Source organism: Lactuca saligna, chromosome 9 (assembly GCF_052625555.1).
Source record: "Lactuca saligna cultivar CGN05327 chromosome 9, ASM5262555v1, whole genome shotgun sequence".
In the NCBI taxonomy this organism is placed as follows: Eukaryota; Viridiplantae; Streptophyta; class Magnoliopsida; order Asterales; family Asteraceae; genus Lactuca; species Lactuca saligna.
In genome coordinates, this window is record NC_136425.1 from 13,916,923 (window position 1) to 13,933,650 (window position 16,728).

Consider the following 16,728-nt stretch of genomic DNA (forward strand, 5'->3'; position numbering starts at 1 on the left):
ATTTGCTTTCTTATTAGTGTTTAAAGAGAAGAGGGTAACACGAAAAGTGGGCAACATTTAAATCTTTGTTCATTTCAAAGTTAACCACAATATATAAAATAAACCATACAAGAAGAAGAAGAAGAAATGAAAAGTTTTCAAAATGAAGAAAGACTAATGAATCTCAATCACAAGAAGTAACAGAAAGAGCAACCCTTAAATCATTTGAAGTCCCACAAATATACATCCTATGAGTCTCAATCTCCCCCTGTTGATGACTCCATTGATTCCCACTCCCACTGCCACGTGGAGCATAGTAGCTACTATCCACTCTATCACGCAATGAGAACACAATCTCCCTTAACATGGGTTCGTGCCCATTCAATAAATTCCCCATGCTCAACACCTTCCTCCATGACTGGTTAGCCGAAGGCTGCACAAACATACCCGTTACAACATCTCTCTCGTTCCCCCTCACTTCTTGCTTCTTTCTCACTTCATGAGAAACCAACCCTACTTTCCCCATTTTTGGTGCGTATAAATTGTAGAATTCATTGAAAATGGTTTGTGAAAGTCGAGGCGCGTTTAGGAATTTGCGATGAAGGGAAGCTGCAAGTGTTAGCAGCTTCTCCACGTGTTCGAATACAACACAGAGCCGTTTTACATCTTGGATTATTTCCATATCACCCGGTAGCTTGTTTGCTGCCAATGCATAAAAATGACTATTTTACCCTTGTGTCTAAAAATTTTGTAAATGAGACATCATTACACTTTACACATTACCTTGCAAAGGCTTCAACGCAGAAGCAATGGTGAAGTATAATTGGTCGATTTTTATTGTCATGTTCTTTAACCCACCGAAGCTAGTCTGGTTAAGAGTGTCAGCTGCAGCTCTGAAAGCAGTACACACCATCTGCTCCAGTAACTGATGCGGTCTTACTGTTTCCAGATAATGAAGTATCTTTTTATAGATATTGGATGATGTATGTTAGTTTCATTGATCATGGAGGGTAAAAAAAAATGTAAATGTATAATGTAGTAGTACCTTTTCTCCTTCTCTAATTGGATCCATAAATGGTTTTTGTTCTGAAGCTGGTAGAGGAGGGGCATCATTCCAAATTTTGCGCCATGAATTTCCGGATTCTGACATTCTCTCTGAAAGTTTTCCTTGAGGTGGCCATTTGTCTCCTGAGGGCCCACAACTCTTATCATCTTCCCAATCTTTTGGAGAATGCCATCGAATGAAGTCTTCAAAAACAGCTTCTGGATTTGCTGCTTTAAATGCTGACATATCTTTTTTTTTTTTTTAAATAAAATCATCAAACAACAAAAAGTTAGGGAAATCATCAGAGAAAAAAAAAACCATTTTATGTGGTACCTGAAGATAAGATGTCCTTCTCCAACTGCCCAGAGAAGCTCTGACAAAAATTATACACAACTTTCAGCAAGGAGATTTATTTTGTATAATATCATATATATGTGAATGTGACAACGTACAAAAGAATTGCCCAAGACTTCAACTGCATGGAGCCTTTCTTCATGCATGTCTTCTGTCATAATTGGTGGATCCTATGATTTAAATAAAATAAAATAAAAAAAGACTGTCAATTTATTCATTGTGGAGATTAAAAAAAGAAAAAAGAAAGATAGCATGTGAAAATCAGATGAACCTGAGTAAATGGAGCATGCATGTTGTCATGTGATTTCAAAAGCATCAAGGATTCCACCACACCTGCTGATCCCCTCCTCTTACCCGATGTCATACAAGTTGGGGTGCTACAAAAGACATAACAAGAAAATGTAAAATAAAAAATAAAAAAGATGGGAACTAACATGCAACAAATGAAAAGAACTTCATATACCAATAATGGTGTACATTAATGTTCAATAAATAAATAAAAAAAACCAAGGAGCTCTCACTTGCTTATTTCACCTGTCACTTTCCTTCACTAAACCTTCTTCCTTTGCTCCTGATGGATAAGAAAAGTCTTCATTAGCCTGCACTTCAGACAAATAAACCATTAACACAAAATACAAATCACAATCTCTTATCTTACAAACAAAAAAAAATGTCAACCCACCTCAACACTAGGAGTATCACTACTGTTGTCACTGGTACTATCTTGTTCACGTTTTTTCTCAATACATATTGCAAGCTGTGAAGCAAATATTGAAAAAAAAAAAAAAAATGAAAGTTTATAAAAATAATGATATAAAAAAATAAGAACAAAACAATTACCATTTGCAGCTTTTGGTGAACTAAACAAGTTGATAGATCAATTGCAGCTTTGGTTGGCATTCGTGGCAATGGTTGTGACTCTTCCCAACACCAACGTACTTCTCTAATAAACTCTATCCATAGTACAGAAATGGCTGAACAACATAAATGATAAAATAACATCAAACTTTTTTAGTATTAATAAAAATATTTGATTCAGTATTTTAAATTTTCAAGATTATTATACCACGTATGTTGCAGTCTCCAAACCATAATGAGTGTAAACAAAATTGAGCAAACAGAGTTTCCAAAGGAGCCCCCTTAATAAGTCTAGAACTCTTGTGTCTCCCTTCACCTTCAGGTGAAATGAGTTCAGGTCCTGTAGTGTAATCAAAACATTTTATATTAATTTTTATTTTTAATCTTTTTCATTTTCTTTCTACAACATGTATTTTACTATTTACCATCATGACAAAGATCTTTAAGCACACGATCAAGAACTGTTGGTGGAGGAATTACTGCAGATGACCTCAATTTGTCGGATCCTGATGTTTCAACTGTACAAACAGAAAAGTCAGGATTCAGGAAACACACACACAGAGAAAGAGACAGATAAGTATCAGACCTGACACGAAATCTTCCATGAATTTAACATCCAAGGACATGGCTAATGCATCAATCAGAAGGCGAAGTTGTGAAGCAAATCCAACCATGTTTCCAGTATAATCACCAGTGCTATAAGACAGAATTGTGTCATTTCAATTTCATACAAACATATGTTGAAACTTTAAATTTAACAAACATAATTCCAATTCCTTACAGATAAGAAGAGAATTCGGGAACAATGAACCAATTTTGAGCATCATGAATAGAAGCATTTTCAAGTTCAGCCATCTCCATGGAGCTTTCCACCATTTTCTCTCCCCACATAGCAACCAGTTCAAAAGCTGCACACATTCTATGCAATTATAAGTAACCAAAAAAAAAAAAAAATAGTTACATTTCCCCATTATACACAAATATATTATTTTACCTTTTACAGGGTCTTCTGCAGTGTACCACTCGCTCCAAGGACAATCATCATCCCATTGTAGTTTGTTTCTATTATCACCTCCATTATCACCTCCAGATTCAGTAATCTCAGACTCAGAATTTAGCACTTCATTGTCTTCATCATAAGGAAGAGTCTTGTATGTTAATTTCATGGTGAAATGGACTTTGAAGAAATGTGTCGAAAGGTCTGATGATGAAAAGGCCTACAGCATTTATGATTCAGTTAGAGAATATTCTTTAAAGAAAACAGAATGAGGGAAGTGACTTACAAATTTAGATACAAACAGCTCATATAATCCCTCCAAATGCATGAGTTTTACAGGAACTTGAGTGGAAATAAGATCTCCTTCAAATCTTCGAGTAAATACTGTTCCCATGTTTTGGATACCAATATAAGCTTTTCTAGAAGGATCATGCACTGGGACAAATGCTGGCCACAAACTAAAATTGTTCCATTGTTCAACAATCAGAAATTCAGAACTCAAATGTAATGTAATTAAAAGAAAAAAGAATAAGTGAATCCCACCTAGAACAATTTGAGAAGGCTATAGCAACTGCACTTAGAAGCTTGCTAGCCTCTGGTGAATCAAGAATAACACCACTGGCACTTTGGGGTGCAATTACCTGTTTACAATTGAAAACATAAGTGCCTTTATATTTAATTATTTAACAGTATGATATGAACATTAAGATGATGAGCCAAAGATACCATGAATTCTTTCACACCAAAAGACAATTGCAGCTCATGTAAACTGGAACTCCAATCTACAGCCTTTCCTGATTGATATAATGCAACAACGAATATGATGATATTTGCAAAGAGTGCATGGTGAAATTGAAAGTGAAACCTGGAGAGGTGTTTAAAGTATACCAGCATTACTGATTTCAAAGTAGTACTCCATGCAATAGTTTTTCATGGCATATTTCAGCTCGGATTTCACTTTATACAAATTCTTCAGCTCTCCCAATGAAACAGCTCCCTTTTCCTATAGAAAGAGTGTACAAAAGATATATCAATGGTGATTGATTTTCTTTCCAAGATGCAATTAACAAATAATTAAACTTTGTATTGAATACTGGTATAATGTTTCCATCCATTAGTAAAACAAATATGCATACCAACAAGTTTTTGGGACCACTTGACAGCCATTGTCGACAAACAGCCTCAATTTCAGAAATAAACCTACAAATAACAAATTTAGTAAAATTAATGATGATGTGTATATAAAGCTCTATTGGATATGAATATGCATTAAAGTATTAGGAGAGATATATGTAATACCTTTCCCATGAAGAGGCTAGGGTAAAGTCATCAAAATGTTCAAACTGCATGGTAATAAACAATCAAGGAAAAGTTATTTCTACTTGGAAGGACTCTCTGAAAATGTTCTTTATAATACACTTTCTTACTTTGCTTCAAATATTTAAAAGAATGCACAGATAACTATCCAGCCTAATATATCAAACACAAACTAACCAAATTTGTAATCCTTTGAGCATGAATTTGAACACTTCCCATCAATAAAATTTGATATAAAACATCAAAGTTGCTTATATGGTTTTTATAAAACATCACTGACACACTTCATTATCCCTTTCCTTGTTTCCAATAAGAAACAACAGATAACTATGCTTTGATTCTTTATGTCAGACAGATACTTTCCAAAAGAAAATTTGATTTTGATAGCACTTTACTACGTAGATTCTTCTTCTATATGTAGTTAATAACAGTGCATAACGTAACCCTTGATTTTTATTCTCAGAACTTCACAATCCGATAATTTTTTAGTATATTGGCCAGTTTAGTCACCAGAATCGAAGTGTACCTCTTCTTCTTCTTCGATGTCGTCTTCCTTCTCATGCTTTTTCTTGCTCGATGATGCCATTAAATGCCTAAGATCAACGTCCTGTTGTAATTACACAGCGACATCAAACAAGATTATGTTAAAATTAAAATCAAACAAATCCCAAATCACATTCTAACGACCAAGATATCAAAACAACGAGGTGAGCATAAATAGATCATAGAAACTGACCTAATTATAAAACGCATGGATTAGTAGATTAGCAATTCAACATGTAAAACCAGTAATATGAATGGATGAAAAACCTAGTGAATTACGATTCAACTCCAACGAGTAGTAAATTACGAATAAACTCCCACTAGAGATAGTTGATGATGATGAAAACGATCAACGGGAAGAGAGACGAGATCTGGTGTTTGACATAAAGGTGCAAAATTAACGTCCGTTTTGGGTTTTGGTCGACACCCAAATTTTCTGTAAAAAAATAAAAATAATCGTGAGCGGCAGGATTCGAACCTGCGCGGGCAAAGCCCACATGATTTCTAGTCATGCCCGATAACCACTCCGGCACGCTCACATTGATGTGACATTTTTCAACAAAACAAATTATTAAATTACTTTTACTGATGCATGGTGTAAAATAACAACCTATTTTGTCCAATTTTCGTAATAAATAGTAGGTTGCTTGCTTTACTTGCTAGTTTTCTTTTATTGTTTGTTTGATGATAACTAATTTCTTGATCGAAATCTTTTTTTCCTTTTACATGATCAAAGACTAATATATTTAGTTGTTTATGGTCTCCGGTCTTAAAGGAAATTTGATCAAAGTTTAAGGTTTATAGAAATCCTCTCATATGGCTAAGCCCTAGGAATATTTGATGAAAAATATCTTTGTCTTTTAATTTTGTTTTGGAACTCTCAAATTGCCGTGTTTTGTACCATGAGGTGTTTGAGAGTTATTGTGTTTTTGCTAATATATTTTGATTTTCTTGAACAATATTGAATAGATATGTATGTAAAAAGAGTTTTGTAGAATGACCTTGTTTTAGTAAAAAAATAATAATAAACTAACTAGAAATGAGGCCCGTGCGTTGCACGGGTCGGATCTTTTCTTATTGGTTTTAGCGGGTCACGAAAGTAGGATGCTATAATGTCATTCAAATACAATACAGCTGAATAGATTGAAGAGTATAATGTCCTAATGTAAAAAAATGAAAGTAATCAAATAAATTAGTGCACGTTGTTGCTTTTTGTATTTAACATTTTTAGCTGATAGTAAAAACATTTCGAGTCGAAATCCTATTCCTCATAACTTGAATAAAGTCACCTAAAAAAACATATTTTCTATTATTATCGTATTGATATTTTCGTTGGATGCAATTGTGCATACTAATAAAAAGGTTACAATATCTACTTTTATCCATCAAGAATATGTTATTAAAAAAACGAAATTTTTGGGATTATTTTTCCCAATTGCCATTTTTTTAAATCAAAGCTAATGTTGTTGGTTTTGTCAACTTGAAGCCCACACGGCAGAAATAACTACAGCAAAAACAATAATTATTTAGGGAAAATTATAGAATATAAAGGACAATGCCTATACCGGTATCAAAATTTAAGTACATTGTTATTTTTGTAGAGACATGTAAGTACGTTATTGTTTCATTAATTACCACATTATAGATTGTCTTGAGTTTTAGAAGCTTCTTGGGCGGTATATAACTGACAACAAAACTCTGCTAACTACTCCTATGTGTAAACTGTAAAAAATTACATACATAATATTTATAATCATCATAAGAATTTGAAAAACATAATGAAAAATACCAATATTGTATACTATATCCATGAAGGGTGGTTGTGTGTTTGACATGAGGTTATTTATCATCATACGAATCCATCTGAGAATATAAAAGAAAATATAACAACAAATTATCATCATGAATATTGTATGATATGATTTAAGAAAATGACTTCCAAATGTGCTTTTTACCTCAACATGAGTTATAGCTATATTATGGTTTTCTGTTTGTTAAAGTAAAAAAAAGATATAAACTTTATCATAGGCCCAAGATTTAAAAGAAAATGTCTGAGAGGGGTATTTGTATAATTTACTGTACTTGGTAGACTGTTTTTTTGACATTTTGTTTGGCATTGAGGGATAACAAGTACTTAAATGGATTTACGAAAAGAGTGTCGATATTAAATGCGACATTATATATAAAAAAAGTTGAAGAATCAATTGAATGACATGAATTAGAGGGTGTTTTGGATTGCTTGTTTAAAATGTTTATTAGCTTAATGCGGGATAATACCAGTAATATTTATTTCGGTGTGGTGTCATAAATTTTAACTTATTAGAAACTTCTTATAAATAGGGAAAGCTAAATTACAATTTTTTATGCAAAATATCCATAACAAATCCATAAATCATCAACTACAAACGGATTTTGTTGAAAAGATTTGGAATCAATTTGGAGACGAAGAAAATGAGTATTAATATTGTAATATTGGTTTTGTGATTCATGTTTTTGTTTTTGTGATGTTTTAATATTTAAATATTCAATAAAGTAAAATAAATTTCATATTTATTATTTTGTTATTTTATATTTAAAATATTATTATATTTGTAAATTATTAAATTTATGTTTCTTTATTATTGAGTATTTAATATTTAATATTTAATATATATGTCAAAATAAATAAAATAACTGTTGATGTAGCAATGATGATTATTTTAGAAAGATGAGTGATGTGGTATTGATGTAGAAGTAATTATAAAACCTGATGTGACATGTTTGAAATATAAATAATATTTTATTGATGTGGATGGTTTAAAAATTAAAATTAACAATGTTCATTAGTTTATTCTAAAATTAGATATTTCTTTAGAAAGAATCTATTATAATTAAAAACTCCTCAATATCGTTCAACTACTAACACTCATTTACTTGGATTTAAAATTATGAAATTGTTCCTTCTATTTCATTCTCCCAATTAAAGGTTTAAAAGCTCAACCTAAAAATAGCAATTGTTACAACACTAATGTTGAGATAATTACAAAGCTTTACATGACACAAATAAAAAGTTAATAACATTATACTGATATAGACGGTCTATTAGGTATTAGGTATGTATTCAACTTGCATGACGATTTAAAATAGGTTCGAAAGAACACTTTGCTTCGTATATTAGTTTTCTATAATACAATTATAAAATATAAAAATAGTTACTATGAACAAATGAACAATAACAAGTGTTCATTACATTATAATCCACCAACTTTTCAACTTTTCAATGTATATCGGCAATTTACCAAGACAATATTATATTACAAAAAATTACTAGGTTAAAGTCAAGTCGTAAACTTAGTGTGTTTTTGATGATATGTTTTTGGAACCAATTATCTTAATAGCTTTTGATTTGATATGTTTAGTTTTAAGTATCAAAACGTTTAACAAAGTTGATTACAATACATACATATGAAATCAAGGTCATTGCACACGTTCATGGTCCGCAATGGCAGTCCCGATCAACGGAAGTACGACAATCGCCGTGAGCAAAAGATCAAGTAAATGTAAAAGAGTTAATTAGCTAATATAGTGTAACTTTATATAAATTAAATAAAAGTTTGTTATAAAATAAATTTTTCAAAAGTCTCAATTTATACATGGTTATTTAAAAAAAATCTATTGTTAACAAATTATAAGAAAATAAAAAAATCTATTGTTAACATAAATTAAAAAAAAAAAAAAATTATTGTTAACAAATTAAAAGAAAATAAAAAAATCTATTGTTAACAAATTATAAGTCTTATAAATTATGATAATAATAAAAATTAAAAATGGTTTTTACTTGATCAAGGGTTAACCTTAACTTAACCCCACTAAACGACGACAAAAACCGGTTTAGTTAATGGCGTTCCACGGGCTAAAGCTAAGGTCTTCTGTCCTCCACCGCCTTCCTCCAACTCTACAATCACCCGTTAAAAAATGAAACCTTTCTCTCCTCTCCTCCACTGTTGAGAATTCTCTAGAACTGACTGCCAACGACTCCTACAAAGCAAAGAACAAACAACAGCATCCGTTTCACAAGAGAATCTCCTGCTCCAAGTTACCTTCAATCGGTAAGTTTACTTTCCTAATATCTCTTTCTTTGCTTGCAGTTCAAAATCACGATCGGATCGAATCATACCTTGTTAATTAATGGCGATTCACTTGACCAATAGCCAGAAAAACCTAGGGTTAGGGTTTAGTTCTTTCTATGTTATAGTCGCTGCTTGTTTGTTTCCCGATCTAGTATTTTCGCAAATTGTATTGTTGATTTTCGTTTCCATGGGGTTTTGTGGCGCTTTCAGCAGCTTTTTACTTCATATGCTACCTAAGAAGCGACCTGCTGAAGTAATAAAGCTAGACGACGATAGCAGTAGTGATAATAAAACTGATAATTTGCATAAAAAGCCTCGGGTCGGTTGTTTGATCTCTTCTTGTTCATCGATAAATTCCAGAACGACCATCACCGGGACGGCGGATTGTGATCAGAAGAAAAGCAGCGGTGGTGGGGAATCTAATAGCAACAGCAGCAATAGCGTGGCAGTAGAGGATAATAATAGCGCGAGTAATATGGGATTTGAAGATGGGAATTTGCAGGAGATCGATGAAGATCTCCATAGCAGACAGCTTGCTGTGTATGGTCGTGAGACTATGAGGCGGCTCTTTGCATCTAATGTGCTGATTTCTGGGATGCAAGGACTTGGTGCTGAGATAGGTAAAATTGATGGTTTTAGACTGTAATTTCTTGATGTTTCTTCAATTTGAGATCTGCTATATCAATGGCTTCATATTGATATTCACTCATTGCAGCGAAAAATCTTATACTTGCTGGAGTCAAGTCTGTGACTTTACATGATGAAGGTGCAGTGGAACTTTGGGATCTGTCCAGTAATTTTCTTTTTTCAGAAAACGATGTTGGCAAGAATAGAGCTCTAGCCTCTGTCCAGAAGCTTCAGGAGCTCAACAATGCTGTACTCGTCTCCACCTTGCCTACAAAGTTGACTAAAGAACAACTTTCCAACTTTCAGGTACCCATTTGTGATATTATTCCACTTGCAAACATATCAGTTTATCACATAACTTCTAATATATAAAATAACAAGGGTATTTTGGTATTTTTATGATTCTTCAGGCTGTGGTCTTTACCGATATAGATTTAAAGACAGCTATTGAGTTTGATGATTACTGCCACAACCATCAGCCTCCTATTGCTTTCATCAAGACCGAAGTCAGAGGGCTTTTTGGTAACATTTTCTGCGATTTTGGCCCCGAGTTTACTGTAGTTGATGTTGATGGTGAAGAACCACATACTGGCATCATTGCATCCATCAGTAACGATAACCCTGCGTTAATAACATGTGTTGATGATGAAAGACTCGGATTCCAAGATGGAGATCTTGTTATATTCTCTGAAATTCATGGAATGACAGAACTTAACGATGGAAAGCCAAGGAAAGTTAAAAGCTGCAGGCCATATTCATTCTTTCTTGAAGAAGACACAACTAACTTCGGGACATATGTGAAAGGTGGTATTGTGACTCAAGTCAAACAGTCAAAGGTTCTCAATTTCAAGCCTTTAAAAGAAGCACTTGGAAACCCAGGGGAGTTTCTATTGAGTGACTTTTCTAAATTCGATCGCCCTCCTCTTTTGCATTTAGCATTCCAAGCACTCGATAAATTCGTATCTGAATCGGGTCGGTTCCCGGTTTCCGGGTCGGAAGACGATGCACGGAAATTGATTGATATTGCTGGCAACATGAATGAAAGCTTGGGAGATGGAAAACTAGAAGATATAAATCCGAAACTTTTGCGGGATTTTGCATACGGGTCCCGGGCAGTTCTCAATCCAATGGCTGCCATGTTTGGTGGGATAGTCGGACAAGAGGTTGTGAAAGCATGTTCCGGAAAGTTCCATCCACTTTACCAATTCTTTTACTTTGATTCCATCGAGTCACTTCCTACTGAGCCTTTAGAACCCGAAGACTACAAACCTTTAAACAGTCGTTACGATGCTCAAATATCAGTATTCGGAGCTAAATTCCAGAAAAAACTAGAAGACACTCGATCTTTCCTTGTGGGGTCTGGCGCGTTAGGTTGCGAATTCTTGAAAAATCTAGCCTTGATGGGTGTTTCATGTGGCTCTAAAGGGAAACTAACAGTCACAGATGATGATGTCATCGAGAAAAGCAATCTCAGCAGACAGTTTCTGTTTCGTGACTGGAACATTGGACAAGCGAAATCAACGGTTGCTGCTTCTGCAGCTTCATTGATCAACCCTCGTCTTCAGATCGAAGCTTTACAGAATCGTGTGGGACCCGAAACCGAGAATGTGTTTGACGATACTTTCTGGGAGAATTTGAATGTTGTTGTGAACGCATTGGACAACGTGAACGCTAGGCTTTATGTTGATCAAAGATGCTTATATTTCCAGAAGCCGCTTCTCGAGTCTGGAACACTCGGTGCTAAATGCAACACGCAGATGGTTATCCCTCATTTGACCGAAAACTACGGTGCTTCCCGGGACCCGCCCGAGAAACAAGCGCCTATGTGTACCGTGCATTCGTTCCCGCATAACATTGACCATTGTTTGACTTGGGCTCGGTCGGAATTCGAAGGATTACTTGAGAAAACACCATCGGAAGTTAACGCGTATCTTTCTAATCCGGGGGAATATACATCCGGAATGAGGAATGCCGGTGACGCCCAGGCTAGGGATAATCTAGAACGGGTTCTTGAGTGTCTCGATAGGGAAAAATGTGAATCGTTTCAAGATTGCATCACTTGGGCTCGTTTGAAGTAATTCCCTTCCATTACATTCCGTTCTTTCCTTTCGTATTATTATTATATAATCGTATGTTTAACTTTATTAATCTGTTTTTTAGGTTTGAAGATTACTTTTGTAACCGTATGAAACAACTGATCTTTACATTCCCGGAAGATGCTGCGACCAGTACCGGAGCACCGTTTTGGTCAGCCCCGAAGCGATTCCCGCGTCCATTGGAATTCTCTGTTTCCGACCCGAGTCATCTTCATTTTGTGTTGTCGGGTGCCATTCTTCGAGCGGAGACATTCGGGATTCCAATTCCGGAGTGGGCCAAGAATCCCAAGAAATTAGCCGAAGCTGTTGAAAAGGTTATTGTCCCGGACTTTCAACCAAAACAAGGTGTCAGAATAGAAACCGATGAAAATGCCACCACTTTATCAGCTGCATCTGTTGACGATTCTGCAGTTATCGATCAGTTAATCAAGAATATAGAACGTGCCAGAAAGTCTCTTCCTTCCGATTATACCATGAAGCCTATTCAGTTTGAAAAGGTATGTATATATATATATATCCAATCTTTTTGTATGATATAATGGATTGATTGTTTGACTTTGACAAATTTGATTGAATTTTTGAAGGATGATGACACGAATTACCACATGGACTTCATAGCTGGACTAGCAAACATGAGAGCAAGAAACTACAGCATCCCGGAAGTTGACAAACTGCGAGCCAAATTCATAGCTGGCAGAATCATCCCAGCAATCGCCACGTCAACCGCCATGGCAACCGGTTTAGTCTGCCTCGAGCTTTACAAAGTCATCGACGGGGGCCACAAGGTGGAAGACTACCGCAACACGTTTGCCAACCTGGCACTCCCGTTGTTCTCCATGGCAGAGCCGGTCCCACCAAAGGTGATGAAGCACCAAGACCTGACGTGGACAGTGTGGGACAGGTGGACGATCAAGGGCAATCCTACTTTAAGGGAACTCATCAAATGGCTTGCTGACAAGGGACTTGATGCTTATAGCATTTCGTGTGGGAGTTGCTTGTTGTACAACAGTATGTTTCCTAGGCATAAAGACAGGATGGATAAGAAGGTGGTGGATCTGGCGAGAGATGTGGCAAAGATGGAGATTCCGGAGTATCGCCGCCACCTGGATCTGATGGTGGCGTGTGAAGATGAGGAGGAAAATGACATTGATATCCCTCAGGTATCTGTATACTTTCGTTGACCACTGAATCAACATTTAGGGTTTACACCATTTGGTTGTGGGAATAATTTGAAGATGGTTGTGTAAGTGTAACATCTGTATGATTGCTGTTTTATATATACATTTGTTGGGATGAAGTGACATTGTTGAATAGACAGACATCTGTTTCAAATACTCATCAACTATGCCATGTAAGAGTTAAATTAATCGTGCTTCTGCAATAAATTTCTTTTATATCTTCTGTCACTTTGTGGTTTTCAATATTTCTTGTTTTACATTCAAGTGGCCCATTACCATAAATTGGGCTTCCTCGGCCCATTATAAGCAACCCCACTTTGTGACTTTGATATTGTTATATTCACTTATTCAAAGTTATTCTGTAAACTGTAAAGAAAGCATTGGTCCCCAATGTCATCTTATGAGCTACTCCTACAAACACATGGAGCTTTTCAGAAACCAACATTTCCTGTTTTTTACCTTTTGCTTTTATTACTCGCTTGTTTCCTTTCATATGGATTAACTAGAACACAAATAAATTTTTGTATTTATTAAGTATTTATATCCAAGCTGATTGTCACATATATTCAACTGAAAAACTGATGTATCCGTCGATCATAATGGATAGCATCAATAACTTGTAACGATGCAAATAAATAAACAGAAAGGATATAATTTGGAAACTATAATTAGAATTAGGTTAAATGAATATAATATTATACTTATTGGGAGATTATTTAAAAGGAGAAAATAATAGATAAAGGAGCTGAAAAAGAGAGGGACCATGATACCATAAGTATGTTTTGCAAGCAAAGCTTAATTGAAGTATGTGATGTAACTGTCAATGTCAGAATACTTGGCATGTGAGTCCACCCACCCTCCCCTACTCCCACCAAAGGCTTAATTTCCATCGACTAATACTTTAATCCGTATTTATTCTTGTCTGCCTTATTTTTATTAACCACCAATAAATAAACAAAAAAGGATAAACATAAAAATATAAAAAAAGACGGAGTTATTTAACATAGTCACTTTGATTCATACCACAAAATCACCATTGATTTCATAAGAAGGTAATTGTCAAATACTTACTTTTATAATGTAACATATTTTCCTGACATAAAATACTTTTATGGTACTTCATTTCGTGAAATGACTGGCCACGTAAAAAAATCTCACCTTATATTACGAAATTTGTTTTGCTGCTAAAGTTGCTATGTTTTTTCATATGTAATTTCTCTCTTTGGTATCCTTTAATCTTCAAACATGCTATAATCTTTATCCTCGCTATCTTTAAATCTCTAAACACATTTTTCTCAATCAAAATGATTTCATCTAACGAATATTTAGAATAGATCTTCGTACTACAAAGTGGTGAGAGACATCAATTACATTATGGAGTACATGTGGATAGAGGTGATGGATTATGACATGGATTTTCCTTTTGATACAGGTTGGTTGATTTGCGAGAAAGTTGTTGGAAAATGAGCTTTTCCCATTTTGAAGACAATTCTTGAACCTTATACATTATCTAAAGGCAAAATGTTTATACATTTGTGTTGGTATATTGAATGTCTAAAGTAGACTTATATATATGTTGTATGTGATATTAATCACCAAACTATGAAAGTTGAAAGAGTTAGATAAGAGGTTAAGTAACTTTTAAACAATCCAACATAAGTACATAAGTAAGATAGTGAAAAGAAAATGAGTTTATATATATTTGTTTTGTAAGACTTAGAACAAAAGGGATCTCTTTGCAAGTAAGAGGGAGCAAATGTGAACCAAAATTAGCTTTGATTAACTGAACTTGTATGTGTTTTAGTGTCAAATTAACAAATAAAATGGATAAAAATAATAAAAATAACAAGTCAATGCTACAATATACTAAGGGATAGTATAGAGTAAGTAGGGTCGAATCATTAAAATACGATAATTATTGTTTAACCATATTTTCACACGACACTCTATATGTTGTAAAAATGGGGAGCTTTGTTAACATCGATTTAAATTTCATAAATAAACTAACTAGAGAATAAAATTCAAAAATTAAAAGACATTTCCGATTTCAAATTTTATTCAAGTACTAGGTTGTTAGATGTAATATGTCATCAATTCATGTTTAGTCTAGGTTGATAATTAAGTTATTAATATGCTCTAATATCTCCTGTTGACAAAAGTATTTTACTCAATATATGATCTTTAAGTAAAACTTCATTTAGTTGATCTAGTCTAAATAAGGTCTTGAATAAAGTCACTAATTGCCTTTAAGTTCATGCAATCAATACCAACAATGCTCAATACTCCTCATATGCTCGACAATGTAAAATCATCTAATATTTATTTTGATTAATTTAAAATGAAGTGTTTGTCAATAATTCCATATCATAAAACATATACGAATTTCACAATTTGCTTAACAAGAATGACAAGAAATGGTGGGATGTCACGTCCACCAAGCAAATTACACAATGTGTTTTGCAAATAAAACGTAATATAATAGTAAAAATGGGTATCGATCCTCGGGGTAATGGTTGTATTCAATTAACAATGTAACCCAATAGAACTAGATTAATAAAACTAACTACAATTAAACTAAAGATTGGGGGGGGGGGGGGGGGGGTATGATTGCTTGAAAACTAAAAGACATGAATAACCAAAAAGCTTACAATTAAGCAGGATGGTGAGATTCTAAAATATTGGAGATAATTGGTCAACCAAGGAACTTCAACACTATGAACATTTGTGTGTTTATCATTAGGATTCAATATGAAGTTTATTATTCATCCTAAATTGGTTATACCAATCATGAAGCATAATATACCAAGATTCATCATAGGTAGTATGGAGGTTGGGGAAGCCCACAACCCAACTTCTTAATCAAAATCAAGGATTCCGTTGAAGCAATTGAACCCAAGAAAGTTGATTAGACCTGCAAAACCCAGTGACGAAACTCACCTCAACTGTTGAATCTCACTGCAAAACCCTAGCTGCTTCCCTAAAGAATCCCCGAGCTATCAATATAAAAATAGCACCCAATAAATATTTGGGTTCCAATCCATGACCATAAGTCCAATAATCCATACTTGGGGTAAAATGGTAATTTTACCCCTCACCTAGTTTGGCCCAAAGCTAAGGCTCAAACTCAATATCCAAAGGCCCAAAACAAAATAATAAACCAAGGCCCACTTATGGCCCAATTTTCCAAATTGGTCCCAAACCCCTTTATGGGCCTTACCCTAAAGCCCAACAAATTTTCCTAGTCCAAACTCTTAGCCCAAAAGCTTGATTCCAGGTGGCCCACTAAGGCCCAAAGCAACAACCCCAAGGAAATGACCCAACCAAGGCCCAAAAAGTTGTGAAGCCCATTAGACTGAGTATGCGAGGCGTACTCAGTTGTACGCTAAGCGTACACACAACTTGGGTTGTACACCGCACGTCTTGACTCCCCATCTCTTAGATCTCTCAGGTAGACATGGAAGCTTCGTCCTCAATGCCCCTTCTCTTGGCAATAAAAGTAAGTTGACTCCTTCGGAACAACACACGAAACTACCTCAGACTTTGCCTTTCTCTTATGGTCAAAATTTTCGACCATGACATGCCTTTCGTTGCAATTACCTATGTCTATGAGTGTTTGGAAGGCAGA

General features: G+C 34.6%; 2 protein-coding genes and 1 non-coding gene across 4 annotated transcripts; 1 reads left to right on the forward strand and 2 right to left on the reverse strand.

Moving 5' to 3' along the window:
- Nucleotides 1-47: 47 nt before the first annotated feature.
- LOC145014511 (Rab3 GTPase-activating protein catalytic protein) lies at nucleotides 48-5,534 on the reverse strand. Of its 2 annotated transcripts, none has more exons than XM_078972895.1 (22): nucleotides 5,361-5,534; nucleotides 5,077-5,157; nucleotides 4,533-4,576; nucleotides 4,370-4,433; nucleotides 4,122-4,236; nucleotides 3,960-4,027; nucleotides 3,777-3,874; nucleotides 3,520-3,691; nucleotides 3,231-3,453; nucleotides 3,018-3,144; nucleotides 2,823-2,932; nucleotides 2,662-2,754; nucleotides 2,445-2,576; nucleotides 2,219-2,352; nucleotides 2,061-2,135; nucleotides 1,913-1,977; nucleotides 1,650-1,755; nucleotides 1,477-1,548; nucleotides 1,358-1,397; nucleotides 1,025-1,272; nucleotides 763-940; nucleotides 48-681 (listed from the first exon to the last, which is right to left on the reverse strand). In XM_078972895.1, exons 2-22 carry the CDS (start codon nucleotides 5,134-5,136, stop codon nucleotides 164-166), a joined length of 2,742 nt encoding a protein of 913 aa, XP_078829021.1. In that variant the 5' UTR covers nucleotides 5,137-5,157; nucleotides 5,361-5,534; the 3' UTR covers nucleotides 48-163. The 2 variants fall into 2 exon arrangements, with proteins under 2 accessions (XP_078829021.1, XP_078829020.1); XM_078972894.1 differs by having other exon boundaries at nucleotides 5,287-5,534.
- A 16-nt stretch (nucleotides 5,535-5,550) lies between these two features.
- On the reverse strand, nucleotides 5,551-5,632 carry TRNAS-AGA (transfer RNA serine (anticodon AGA)). The gene has a single exon. It is a non-coding gene; the product is annotated as a tRNA-Ser (tRNA).
- Nucleotides 5,633-9,245: 3,613 nt separating this feature from the next.
- On the forward strand, nucleotides 9,246-13,331 carry LOC145014510 (ubiquitin-activating enzyme E1 2-like). The gene is made up of 5 exons (XM_078972893.1): nucleotides 9,246-9,822; nucleotides 9,918-10,135; nucleotides 10,240-11,903; nucleotides 11,990-12,422; nucleotides 12,510-13,331. Exons 1-5 carry the CDS (start codon nucleotides 9,261-9,263, stop codon nucleotides 13,104-13,106), a joined length of 3,474 nt encoding a protein of 1,157 aa, XP_078829019.1. The 5' UTR covers nucleotides 9,246-9,260; the 3' UTR covers nucleotides 13,107-13,331.
- The last annotated feature ends 3,397 nt before the right edge of the window (nucleotides 13,332-16,728 follow it).

What these genes read in the sequence shown, in the direction of transcription:
- LOC145014511 (XM_078972895.1), bottom strand. Translation starts at nt 5,136, where the DNA reads ATGGCATCATCGAGCAAGAAAAAGCATGAGAAGGAAGACGACATCGAA. An exon ending in TGCATGCTCCATTTACTCAG is followed by an intron (nt 1,549 to 1,649) that starts GTTCATCTGATT and finishes TTTAAATCATAG; the next exon opens with GATCCACCAATTATGACAGA. An exon ending in GAAGGACATCTTATCTTCAG is followed by an intron (nt 1,273 to 1,357) that starts GTACCACATAAA and finishes AAAAAAAAAAAG; the next exon opens with ATATGTCAGCATTTAAAGCA.
- LOC145014510 (XM_078972893.1), top strand. Translation starts at nt 9,261, where the DNA reads ATGGCGATTCACTTGACCAATAGCCAGAAAAACCTAGGGTTAGGGTTT. An exon ending in ATCACTTGGGCTCGTTTGAA is followed by an intron (nt 11,904 to 11,989) that starts GTAATTCCCTTC and finishes TCTGTTTTTTAG; the next exon opens with GTTTGAAGATTACTTTTGTA. An exon ending in AGCCTATTCAGTTTGAAAAG is followed by an intron (nt 12,423 to 12,509) that starts GTATGTATATAT and finishes GAATTTTTGAAG; the next exon opens with GATGATGACACGAATTACCA.